At 38.2% G+C, this 13,735-nt stretch overlaps 1 protein-coding gene across 1 annotated transcript in view; it reads right to left on the bottom strand.

The window, feature by feature from the left end:
• The window catches only part of LOC21405113 (general transcription factor IIE subunit 1), a 13,027-nt gene extending 1,956 nt beyond the window's left edge, over positions 1-11,071 (bottom strand). Inside the window, exons 1-7 of the mRNA XM_024174994.1 lie at positions 10,824-11,071; positions 10,559-10,681; positions 9,503-9,623; positions 2,598-2,726; positions 2,245-2,354; positions 1,909-2,092; positions 200-403 (exon numbers count right to left, since the gene is read on the bottom strand). Of these exons, the coding sequence (XP_024030762.1) occupies positions 200-403; positions 1,909-2,092; positions 2,245-2,354; positions 2,598-2,726; positions 9,503-9,623; positions 10,559-10,681; positions 10,824-10,846 (894 nt within the window). The 5' untranslated portion in view covers positions 10,847-11,071. The remainder of the gene's footprint in view (positions 1-199; positions 404-1,908; positions 2,093-2,244; positions 2,355-2,597; positions 2,727-9,502; positions 9,624-10,558; positions 10,682-10,823) is intronic.
• Positions 11,072-13,735: the final 2,664 nt, after the last annotated feature.

A 13,735-nucleotide genomic window follows, 5' to 3' on the forward strand; every position in this document is an offset into this window, starting at 1 on the left:
GGGGGGGGTGTGGGGGGGGGGGGGGGGGGGGTCACGAAACCAATATATTGTTTATATACAAGGAATACTAGAAAACACTTGAAGTTTAATATTAACTTTGTAGTACAATAAACAAAGAAAAGACAACAAAAAGACATGCATCTGCTAGGTAAAAAATGAATAATATACGAATCCATTCTAAAAGGGGAAAAAACATTACCTTGGTATCTCCAAGAAAAGGCATTGGTGTTCCACCATAGCCTATTCCCTGAGAAGATCTGGAAGGATCATTACCATTAGCATCACCATTCGCTGCACGAGCGGCAGCACTTGCTCTTGCTTCCCATGCTTGGAGATTTCCAAATTCAGGAACAGGCAAGTCTTTTACTCTTGCAAGTTGTTCCATTAATGGTTTAAGTTGTACCTGTATAATTTCATTTTGTCAACTCATAAGTAGGAACTGGTCAAGTAAAACCATCACCAAGTTAACATTAAGTTGAAGACTGGTAACACCAACTAATATGAGACAATGTTAAGTACTGTTAAGAGCAGCAATCATTTATCATAGCATAATTCAGCATACAGAATTTTCTTTTCTCATATATTTTGAGCATTAAGTTGCATAAAAGTCCTGGGAAAGAAATGTTCGTGCAAGAACTATGTAGGATGAGGAGAATTATTATCTTACACGTCTGTGCTCAGGCATGGTAGAACCCATTATCCATGCATTTAAGATCTAGAGAACTTTTATGCTACCTAGAATATAGAAATTCCAATTTACACCAACACATTATAATAAACTTAAACGAGCCTAGATGATAGCACAAATAAATATATATAACCTGTTTAAAATCTACATATACAAGGAAACTCATGTTATTCCTCTCTATTATGAAGAATACTATTAGCCAAAGGCAGTCAAATGAAGGTTAAAAACAATACTGAGCATCAATAAGAAATCATTCTTGAGAGACTACAAATACCACGTCATGCGCACACACGCACAGATAAGAATATTCTTTCTTGAGAGTCTGCATACACTAGTTGTATTTCCAATTATTAACCTCTATATTTTGTTATTTATGTTCCCATATTCTGACCTACTTATATCTAGGTTCAATTTCTAATTTATACAAATAGATGCATTGCCTACGGAACTACCAGCTTTATCTATACCCTCATCACCATCCTAGTACCAATAGTCTCCGCCTGGCACCTAAAAACGCAGTGTCTTGCATGCTTTAACCTGATTGTCAGATGCCAGCAGTGACAAGGATGTAATACTAAATACTAAAATAGGAATGATAATCTCTAAATGTGCCACAGTATGGAGTTGAAGCATGGCATAGACTTGAAATAGGCTCAAAATACTATCAAGAGGAAAGGAGATCCCTTTTAATCGGCAATGTGATGACAACAAAATAATTATCAAGAGATATATACGTATATCAATTTTAGGATTCCAATAACATCAGGATTCAGAATTACTATGTTTGTAGAAGAATTTGGTTTCAAATGACTCAAGGATGTTGAGACTCAGTACTAAGAGCCTCACATTGAACTCCTTAAGTCATACAATAAATCATGTGCCTATATATTCTGTATACAATGATCCTTACAAAAGATGAAAAAAAAAAAAAAAAAAAAAAAAAAAAAAAAAAAAACTTTTTGAACGCTCTTAGAGCACCATCATGAATATAGATGAAGAATCAAAAGATGAAAAGAATCATACACGTAATGATAGTTTCTTTTATGGAAAACAAGATGAATGGAAAAGAGAGAGAGAGAGAGAGGAATTTACACATAAAAGCATACAACATATGTAACATCAATTTGTTTGCCATGACTTATACGTACATAATTTATTTAAAAAGAAGAAATACTTTGACATCAAGGTAAAATTATTATTGCGCAAAATAAAATAAAAACCTCCATCTTTTGTAGCATGTCCTTTAGTTTTTCACGCCGCCTTCTCCGGGCATTATCATCTCCATCTCCTGCTTCTTGAGCAACAAGCTTGTCACTCTCAGCCACAAGTTCTCCATTACAACTTTCACAGTGAAAATACTCATCTTCCACCGAAATTAACCGCAGAGCATCTAAAGCATTGTACCTGAAGATTTGACATCACGACAATCTTTAAGAATGAAAACAGAAAGCTTTTTAATCTTCATGACAATCTTTAAGAATGAAAACTTCATTGATGCAATCCTCACAAACTTTATCTTACTTCAGAAAAGGAAAAAAAAAAAAAAAAATGGACACCTTTTGCCACAATTGGGGCATATATATTCCTGAATTGTGTTCTTGTCCTCCAGTTCATCTTTCAGTTTTTTCTTCAGGCGGTGCAGTCTGTACCTTACCACATCATATATCTGAAAGACATAGCTGCTTTAGGCCTTTTTCCCAAATATAGAAGGCAATATTTGGTCAACATCTCGGTAAACTGGATAATCAAGTTAAACAAGTGTAAATGGAAAAGTTCATGTTTCCTAGGCCATCATATCAAAACACTCGAGGTCGTGCTGTCAAGCTTTAATGAAACAAAACAAACATATTATCTCATCTATTCAAATTTATATTTGTGTTTATGTATGAATATATTTATAAAGAACAACCTGTGCATAGTCTAGACAACAGTAAGAGTGAGTGTGCATCTTAATTTTCTCATCCCCTTCCTTTACATGTTGTTGGCCATCTGCTGTGGCAGCTACTGCAGCACTAAATATCTTTGCACCTTTAGCTGTCTGCAATAGCGGGTCGTATAATTAAGACAAATCATTAATCAAACTAACAATAAAAAATCACGCAGCTAATCAACAGGATACATTATCATTATCTTCAAATGGAGGGGGAAAAACGGACATCCTGCTATAAGAAAACCAAGCTACTGTATGTGAACTTAATGAGGAATTCACAAAATAACTATCAAACTGGATAAGGTAGAAGGAAAGTTTTCACACGAGCTAAATGAAATTCAAACAACATTTCTCTCCTAATATATTTGAACGGAGATTTTGAAGTTCTCAAGCATCAACTTGGTACGCCTCAGAAAAAACAGCATAGAAATGGGAAAGGAAGACAAAAAAATAAGGTCACATTCTAGGTCTCAAAGGATCAAAGGAATAAAGTGCAAAAATGTTCATCAATATATAGACAACTCTAACTTCGTGGTTGGCATTTTATCTAAACCCACATCCCGATTGACCTAACCAGTATCTATAAAATTCAATCTCGTATCATTTATGGAGGAAAAAAAAAACACCCCGCCAATTTAATACTCAGATAAGTGTAAGATCATTTCTGCTTGACACAATATTTTTAATAGAAATGCCTTTCCTCGTGTCAAAAGAAAATAATCAACCATGAATTTTTATGCCAATCTCTCACGCCCACATCATCTTTTGATTGTACAGAACCTATTTTCAAAAGTACCTTTATTTTATCTTTTCTTTTTTATAAGAAACATCGAGTTGTATTAATGAAAGAAACAATGTACAATAGCAAGATGGATGTTATCCATCCACAAAAAGAAACAAAAAGACATTCAAAACCAACAAAACCCAATTACCTATAATACAGATAAAAAACAAGCGCCCCTAACACACTACTTTAATATTGCCTTCCCAACTAAGCAGAATTAATGGAAGCAGAAAATCTTTGAAAGCTGAGTCTCTGGTTGCCCATAGGAACGTGATGGAAACCTCGCGGATTAACGAAGAACAAGATGAATGAATGAAGTTTACTCAACAAGGAAGAAGAACACTACACAGGTGATATTCGAGAGATCACCGACTCTCCTCTCTAAACTCTATATAACCAAAAAGCTCTTAAACTCTCGAACTCCAACTTATTTTTAGGCTCCCCTGCTAACACACTAACAAATCTAACAAACAAACCAATTTCAGTTATTACTAAGGAAGCTTCCTCAGCAAGATTGCTGAAAGCTTTCTCAACAAGATTCCACAGTAACCCATATCCACGTCAACCACTATCAAGTAAGGAAACTAGGCAGACAACAACTCCCACGACTCCCAGGTGCTATCACATTCAGGAAGATCCTTCCATTGGACCAGAACCACAATAGAGCCATCCAAAAGCGTCCAAGACTGAAGCAGTGCTGCGGGTTCAACTGCCAGTTCCATGTCAGCCGGCAATTGCTGCACGGAGTAGATGGCTATAACACTTTCCGCAACTGCGACACATGGAAGACATCATGAATGCGCGCAAAAGAGGAAGCTGTAGACGGCAGGCAACCTCACCAACCCACTCCACCACCTGAAATTGCCTATAAAAGCGAGGGCGCAACTTTTCATTGTGCCGACGGGCCAGCACGATAGGGCTGGAGCTTCAGGTAAACGCAATCGCCTACCCTAAATTGGACATCCGGCGCTTCTTGTTGACATACAACTTCATCCAATGCTGGGCAGTGGTCAATCTCTCCTTCAACTCCCGAAGAATGTCATTTCGATCACACAACTGATGATTAACAGCTTCCACCACCGAGCTACCGTCCTCCCAACGACCATACAAAGCACGAAAGGGCGTCATGCCAGCCGAGCTATGGAAGGTAGTATTGAACCAAACCTCGGCCCATCCCAACCAATTAGGCCACTGACGTGGTTTGTTACCACAAAAGCACCGCAAATAATCCTCCAAACTCCGGTTAACCACCTCCGTCCGGCCATCTGTTTGCAAATGGTAAGCGGAGTTCGGTACCGGCCAGCCAAAACAATTCCTTCCAAAAGTTACTGATGAACACTCGATCCTTGTCCGAAATGATGGAGTGCGGAAAGCCATGCAAACGGACCACTTCCTTCACAAAAACGTCCACGACGTCCCAAGCTGTAAAAGGATGGGATAGCACGAAAAAAGGCACATAGACGATCCACCACCACCATGATCGTATCACGCCCCAAGGCCTTAGGCATGCCCCCAATAAAGTCTAAAGATACATCATCCCAAACTTGCTCCGGAATTGGCAAGGGTTGTAACAATCCGGCCGGCTTAAGGGTATCATACTTCACTCACTGGCAAATGTTGCATTCCACGACCAAGCGCTGAATATCACGCTTCATCCCCCCCCAAAATAGGATGGCCGCCAAATGCTCCCGCCCCAAAGAATAGGACGGCCGCCAAACGCTTATAAATGCGAAAGAAACCAGAATGTCCTCCCATAGCTGATGAATGAAATTCTCGGAAAAACTTTGGGATTAATGGAGAATGTTGTGGTAACACCAACTTGTTTTTGTAATAGACGCGGCCCCCTTTGAGCTGATAACCGGCTTTAAATTGAGAGTCTAACAAGAGCCCTTGAACAATCAATCGCAACTTATCATCCTTTTGCACCGCCTCCTCAATAGCTTCCAACTCCCGTGTGTGCACAACTGAAAACACTTGCAGATGGGGGTCCTTGTGTTTTCTGGACAAGGCATCTGCCACTTGGTTATCCCGCCCCGGTTTATACTGAATTTCAAAGTCCAGGCCAATGAGGTTACAAATCCACCGTTGTTGAGCCTCATTCATGACTTGTTGTTCAAGAAGAAACCGCAAGCTCCGTTGATCCGTTCTCACAATAAAGTGTCTTCCCAAAAGATAATGACGCCATTTTTTCGTGGCCAATACAACAGCCATTAGCTCGCGTTTATACACAGATTTGGAGCGACCGTGATCAGAAAGTGATTGGCTGATAAAAGCAATTGGCCTATTGTCCTGCATCAAAACAGCCCCCAACCCGCGTCCCGAAGCATCAGTCTCGATGATAAAGGTTTTGGTGAAGTCCGGTAAGGCGAGCACTGGAATAGTGACCATCCGATGTTTTAACTCCTCAAAAGCGCCCTGCGCTTCAGAAGTCCACAAAAAAGCATCTTTTTTAAGGAGGTGTGTTAAAGGCTCAACCACCTTCCCATAATCCTTCACAAAACGCCTGTAATAACCGGTGAGGCCTAAGAACCCCCGTAGATCCCAAACGGTCTTGAGCACGGGCCAATCAACCATGGCGACAATTTTTGCCGGATCAGCTTGAACACCAGTGTCAGTGATGATATGGCCTAACTATTCCACCCGACGCTGCCCAAAAACACACTTTTTCTTGTTGGCCACCAACTGGTGTTGCTGTAGCAAGGCAAAAACACATCTCAGGTGCTACATATGGGAAGTCCAATCCTTACTGTAGACAAGGATATCATCAAAGAAAACCAAGACAAACTGCCGTAAGTGTGATCGGAAAACCTCGTTCATTAAGGATTGAAAGGTTGCCGGAGCGTTTGTTAAGCCGAAAGGCATAACCAGGAACTCGCAATGACCGGTGTGAGTACGAAAAGCTGTTTTCGGTGTATCCTCCTCACGCACTCTAATTTGATGGTAGCCGGACTTCAAGTCCAACTTGGAAAAGAAAACCGCACCCCCAAGCTCATCCAACAATTCATCTATAGCGGGAATCGGAAACCGATCAGGAACTGTAATTTTGTTTAGTGCGCGATAGTCCACGCAAAAACGCCACTCACCGGATTTCTTCTTGACCAACAATACTGGACTCGAAAACGGGCTGTTACTATGCTTAATGATTCCCGCTGCCATCATTTCTTTCACAATTCGTTCAATCTCATTCTTTTGAGAATGGGGAAAACGATATGGCGGCAAATTTGGAGGATCCACCCCCTCCTTAAGTGGAATCGCATGATCACGAAACCGTGAAGGAGAAAGGTTTGCTGGAGGTTCAAAAACCGAATGAAATTCTGTGAGCAACTCCTCCAAAGCAACATCCTCTACATTCCCATCCGACTGGTCCAACATTGACGCTTGCCTAAATTCAACCAAAAACCCCTGTCCCTCTTCTTGAATTGCTTTAAGCATTGCTTTGAGAGACACTAAAGTTTTGGCACTTACTTTTAAGCATTGCCTTGAAGTAAAACTCGTTCGCTGTGCCAATCGAACTGCATAGTTAATTTCTTCCAATTGGCACTTACTTCTCCTAACATGCCAAGCCAACTAATTCCTAAATTAACATCGGCACTACCAAGCTCGATAGGAAAGAAATCTTGTATTATCTGCCTCCACTTGTCGGCACACCCCTTGCCCGCCAATTTGTAGCCATTCCCAACCATAATACCGAAACTGGGTGTACCATCTATCGGAAGTTTTAATTCCTCAACCATTCCCCAAGAAATGAAATTATGAGAAGCCCTTGAATCAATTATAATCACCACTTCTCTGCTCAAAATCGTACCTTTCACCTTCATGGTATTAATGGATGGAATCCCGACAATTAAATTCATGGAGAGCTCCAAGGGTCCTTCCTGCGTCATCGGTTTCCCGCTATCTTCGTCAGCCACAGCTTCTTACTCTTCATCCTCTGCCGCAATAAGAACTTGGAGCTGGAGATTTTTACAAACGTGACCGACTCGCCACTTTTCTTCACATCGGAAGCATAAGCCTCACTCCTGCCTTCGTTGCATTTCGGCATCTGAAATCCTCTTCCTGAAATTCTCATTTTTTCTAGCAAACTAAGATGGAACATTAACAGGTTCCTTGTTGACAGACACGTTGGATTGAAGAGAGCCGCTGCGTGTCATCACCAACGATGCTTTATTTCCTTCAGTCGGTTTTGGTGGTATCCAATTGGAACCACTCACAGAAGACCCTCCTCCCGTCACAAACCCCCTTAGTCCACTATAATCACTTAAAAAACCAACTCCCTCCCTACTCGGGTTGGGTCTTAAAGCCCGCTTCATGTGAGCCCGTTCAAGGGCCCAATTCTTTTCCTAAACTTTTTGGGCCAAGTCCATCAGTTGGACAAGAGAGGCAAGCTTTCACCATACGGACTTCTGCCTTGATTTCCTCGGCCAAACCATTCGAGAAGGCTCCCATTAGAAACTCCACGTCGGCTTCTCTCAAAGGGGACGAGAGCAGCTCGATTTTCTCACGAAATCCGCCACCGATGAGTCTTGTCACAAAGCAATCAAAGCCTCGTAATGGTTGCCAGTTTGCGAAGACCGAAACCGCTGTATCACAAACTCCTTGAATCTCGGCCATGAAATGTGGCCAAATATGGATTCCATCCAATTCAACACCTTCCCTTCGAGACCGATAACAGCCGCCGCCACTCATTCCGCCTCCTCGACACCTTGACGCCTTGGACCTGGAAGTACCACTCAAGCCGAAACAACCAGCCAAGCGGATCGTCGCTGCTAAAAAGAGGGATCTCCATTCGGCGAAATCTTGATTCTCTGCCACTCAATGCTGATCCATAACCGGGGTGAAACGCTGCCACCGTCGCGCCTCCTCCTTCAACATTGTTCAAAGCAAAAGCCCTAGCCTGCTCTGCCAGTGGATTCACGCTGCTCCCCAACCTCATCCAATCGGTAAGCTCCTTCATGTATTCCTTCACAGCTCTGATGTCCACCGAAAGCTATCAGACAACTCCTTTGAGTACTCCAACGTCCGATTTGAGCACTCCGACATCTTTCTCCAAAAATTCCAATCTTCCATCCATTTTTCTATCAGCTCTTGAAGCTACCATTCCCAAACGAAACTGCTCTGATACCAATTTGATGGAAACCTCACGGATTAACAAAGAACAAGATGAATGAATGAAGTTTTACTCAACAAGGAAGAAGAACACTACACAGGTGATATTCGACAGATCACCTACTCTCCTCTCTAAACTCTATATAACCAAAAAGCTCTTAAACTCTCGAGCCCCAACTTATTTATAGGCTCCCCTGCTAACATGCTAACAAATCTAACAAACTAACCAATTTCAATTATTACTACAGAAGCTTCCTCAGCAAGACTGTTGAAAGCTTTCTCAACAAGATTCCATAGTAACCCATATCCACGTCAGCCACTAATCGCTAACGTTTCTTCCTTCTCTTTTGCTTTCTCGGTTCCCATCAGAACGCCATATATTTTGCTTTCTCAAACAAGTCATCCAAGCTCACGACCTCCTCTTCAAAGATCCTATATTTTTAAATTAGCTTTATTTATCATTCTCCCTTTTATTAATTTTTAGATTTTAGATTTTAGATTTCAAATTTTATCAAGTAAACTCCCTGTAGAGACAGGGAACTACCTATGGCCCTATGCTTGATGCGTCATTTTCTTTTGGGATGGAGTCTATGGGGAAGACAACTAAAACCATGACTCACCAATACACCATTAACAGCATTGCTAATATTTTAGATGCTTTGTCAAAAACTCAATCTGAGGCCTTAAACCATGAATCTTGCTTTGAAAAAATTGCATTCACTAATTTACTGTGTAACCCGACTGTAGCTAAGAAACTATATCAAGATCTTGAATCACTTAAAGTACAAAGTAATCCAACTTATCAAGATATCCGATATTGTTAAGTGCAAAATCTTCCAGGTTAGAACTTCAAGAATTCTGCTTCCGTAAAACTTTCACTACAAACTTGTGTGCGAGTTAAAATGAGTCATGAAGCTTAATATAACTCATATCGAACAATCAGAATTAACCAATAAGCATACTATAAAACACGAGGACTACAGTCATGACAAACCTCTCTCCTGTGATCTCGGGTAACCAGTTTTTCTTCTTCAAAAAATCGCAAAGTTCTTCGAAGCTGCTTAGAGTGTAGCTTTAAGTCCTTTGCCAAATCTTCTTCCCTAACCCATTGTCGTCTGAGACATAACATATGAGATACAATAAGCAACGGCAACAGATAAAAACAAAAGGCTATGTTGCTCACCGTAAACATGATGCACACGAACAGAGACTGACACTACACAGACATGGGACACCCAAATAAAAAATTGCAGTAAGCAAAATCATCAGCTTCTTTTAGAGCTTGTTGGATTGATAGGACAGATAAACAGAGGGACGGAGAGGGGTGAGGGAATTAGTAGAAGAATTTTAACACCCTGGTTGTTTGGTAGAAGAGAAAATAGGAAGAATGGATCGAGTGAGGGATTTTAAACTCTTTAAAAAACCCAACTTTAATCTCCTCCCCAGGAAGGAATTAGATGAGGAGATCCGTACAAAACACAATAATCGAGAGGTTTTCTACTTCCTATTTTCCTCACCTAGATTATATGATTTTCTTTCCTTCCTATTTTCTTACCCTCTCACCAAACAAAGCCCTTAGCTCCAAAATCTTATGAAAAATTAATCCCCATCCAATAACCAATACATCTCAACAGATAAAAAAGGTGCACACCCATAGGTAGAATACTACAATGGATTGTGTGAGGGATTTTTATTTATTTATTTATTTTCTTTTCGTAGCACATACTCAACCAAAAATAATAACCAACTATATTTCTCATTTGTTTCATATCCCACTTGGGATTTTTGTTCCCTTTTTTTTTTTTTTTTTTTTTTTTTTTTTTTTTTTTTTTTTTTTGCTTTCGTAGCAATATACTCAACCAAAAATAATCACTCTCATATCCCTTCAGAATAACATCAATAAAATTCACACTTCTCACTCCATTATTCATTTAGTACCAATTCACTATCAAGAAAAAAAAAACAATTGAATCATTTAAAGATCCTCTTTTTTCTCAACAATCAGGAAAAAAATTCTCCATAACAGTCGCACCAAAATAAAATAAAAAACCTGGCTAAGGCATCAAGAACCACGACGGCGATCCCTCTATTGTCGCTCCGGCCGTTCTTCGGCTGATTCTCCCCTTTCGTCGTTATGTCGTCGTAGAAAGCCCTCGCCGCAAGCTTCACCAACCTGCGACGAACTCGAAAAACGACAATTAAAAAAAACAAAAAAAAAAAAACCATCATCGGAGAATGGAAAACAACGAACAAACGAAAACCAAGATGCTATTCCAGCTCCGCAGAAAAAGAAAGAAATAATAAAAAAAAAGTACCTGTTGAAAGGTTCGACGCTCATGGTCTATTGCATCAATTTGTGAAATCTTTCCTTTTTCGCTATTTTAATTTGGGTTTTTTATTCCTTTGTGATTTTAATTGGTGGAACTTTTTTTTTATCAAATTTTTTTGGGGGTAATTTAGTTCGGAAATTGCTTTTGAGTTGCGAGAACTTTGCAGACGAGAGAGAAGAGGCGACGGAGACAGAGAGATCTGAGAGACTGGATGGTTCGTGACGTGTATGAGTTGGGACATATAAAGCAGAAATTCTACTCAGGTCCCGTTCAATAGCTATTTATATTTAGGGATAATTTTTAACCCGTTTACTTCATGAATTAGAATTATGAGAAAAAATATTATAATAAATCATAAATTATTATTAAAATTAAAAAACGAATCCTCCAACTAAACAACCCCAAACCATAACCCAAATCTTATTTTAGCCATTAACTTTTTAACATTTCACATAAGTTTTAAATCCATGAAATTGTCCTCAATTAGTCCACCGGATACACGAGATTACTACGTGCAATTTACTAGAGGTTTTTTTTGTTACTTTCCATGTTAGGGGACAGTTATTAAGAGAGAAATCGTGCTTTCTTTCATACAGATTTTAACAGTCTGAAAGATAAAAACACCAGTTTGGGACAATAGTAATTTGAGAACTCATTATGAGATATTTCAAAGCTATGACAAAAACAGAATTTGGCTATAATTCGTGAACTAAAATGGGAATTAACCTAAAAAGAAAATAAAATAATGATAAAGATGTTCTATTTGTATAATATTGAAAAACAAGGGCGTCATGAATATAAGGAATAATTTTAATTTAATACATGTGTATTATGATAAAATTATCTTTTAATATCTCGTATTTTTAATAATTTATTTTGATACTTTTACCTTTTAAAATTTAAAATGTCAATATTTAGTAGTCCAAGTCTATTTTTTGAACATATAAAATGCTTAATTTACTTTTTTATAATAATTTTTTATTTATTTACCTGAATTCACTCTTTTAAAATTTTTAAAGACAAAAAAAATTATATAATTACAGGGATAATTTTTTTAAAATGTTTAATAAAAAGTATACATTCGGTTTAATCGAATCAGAAATTATTAAGAAGGACAAATTCCATACTTCATGTTTTAAAAATGATCTTAGAATACCATAAAATAAATTTTTTAAAATGTTGAGATATTGATTTAAATAAAATTATAAAAAAAGGGTCCCAATTTATCTCTAATCCAAGGGCTAAATGCTCGTTTGGTTGGAGGATTCGTTCTCTGATTCGAATCACGGTTCATGGTTTACTACAGTATTTTTTCTCACAAAAAATACACGTAAATCGAAAATAATTGTAATCTCATAATTCTAATTTATGAACCAAACGGGCTAGAAATTATCCCTAAATATAAATAGCTATTGAACGGGACTTGATCCCTCTTTTTTATTTTGGATATCTTTTAAACAAATATATAAGATATACATTTTTAATATATTATGGTAAAAATAAAATTAGTACATTGAGAATTGTGTTTTGTTATGTAAATACTTTGGTTTAGAGAGAGAAAGTTAGTGAGAGAGGGTCCGAGAGTTTCATAAGAGTTTGGGTTTTGGGGTTGGTGGTCACTGGAGACAAGTTTGTGCTGACGGAAGTGTGGATAGCTATCGGAATGGAGTCATTTGAAGGGAAGAGGCCACCGATCTAATACTGTAGATCTAGGACACGTTCGCTGTAGGACCCTTTGAAATTTCAGGAACCAGATCGTGGGACGGAGGCGAAGAAGGTGCTCCAGCGCATGTGTCAATCGCCCTCAATCGGTTGAGGCGTGTGTGCCCCATGCGCCGCCGAGTTTCAAGTGCTTTCGATGCCGTTTTGAGAGGCTTTTCCTAGCGCCGTTCTAACCGTTTTTCTCATATTTTTGACTTGAGGTACTCATTATTGTTCGTTTGATCTCTTCAGTTTTCTTCAATTTGTTGGGAATAGTGTCCTAGAAGCATAAGATGTAATAGGATATTTATTATTTAATTAATAAAAGAGTTTATTCATCATTTTATGTGCATATATTTATGAATATCAAATGAAAATTCCGTGATTATTTATGTAATCTTAAACATAGTATATAAGTGTTATATACGAGAGGATAGTGTTTAAGGATAATAATAAAAAACATTGTTCATAATGAATTTAATTAAAGTTCAGAATCTTTAATTAAAATATTATTAATACATGTCATTCCCATTTAGAATGGAACGGTGCTATTCGCACTATTAATATGGTGAGATATTGAATGAGTGTATTTCGCATAATGAGATTGTGTGGAACAGGGACACAGACACAATATGAATTTTTAATAATTTCCGTTAAGCATAGAAATTCTAATTGAGTTTACTGTTGGTCATATATAGAATGATCTTAATCCCGAGTTCTTAACAAACTCATATTTATGAATTTATGTCTTTTGATTTACTCGGTACGGATCCTGAGACCCTGAAACCTATTCCTTGTATTTTGGAGACATGATGAAATAGGTAGCAGAGAATGTTATTATACGAGATGAAATCCATTCCTTCTTGAGAAAGAAGTAGATAAATAATTCTCTTGAGTGTTGATTCAGTACTTGGATTAGTAAGAGCGCTTTGGTTCATGAATGTGTTTTATGAATCACTATCCATTAGAGAATCAATGATACTCAAGGATAAAGATGTAATTAGAGAGGTTAACGGATTCTACCTGACTCTAATTATGAATTATTTATGGAGGATTGATCTATATGTAATGACTATATCAAATGGACACTTCGCAATTTAGAAGTAATTAATGTATGTAATTTCGAGAGTTCAATTCCAAGTTTATAATGGAGTAACTATTTGAATTAATAGAATTAATTAATTAATTAAAGTGTT

The sequence above is a fragment of the Morus notabilis genome, unplaced genomic scaffold (assembly GCF_000414095.1).
Source record: "Morus notabilis unplaced genomic scaffold, ASM41409v2 Scaffold16, whole genome shotgun sequence".
Lineage (NCBI taxonomy): Eukaryota > Viridiplantae > Streptophyta > Magnoliopsida > Rosales > Moraceae > Morus > Morus notabilis.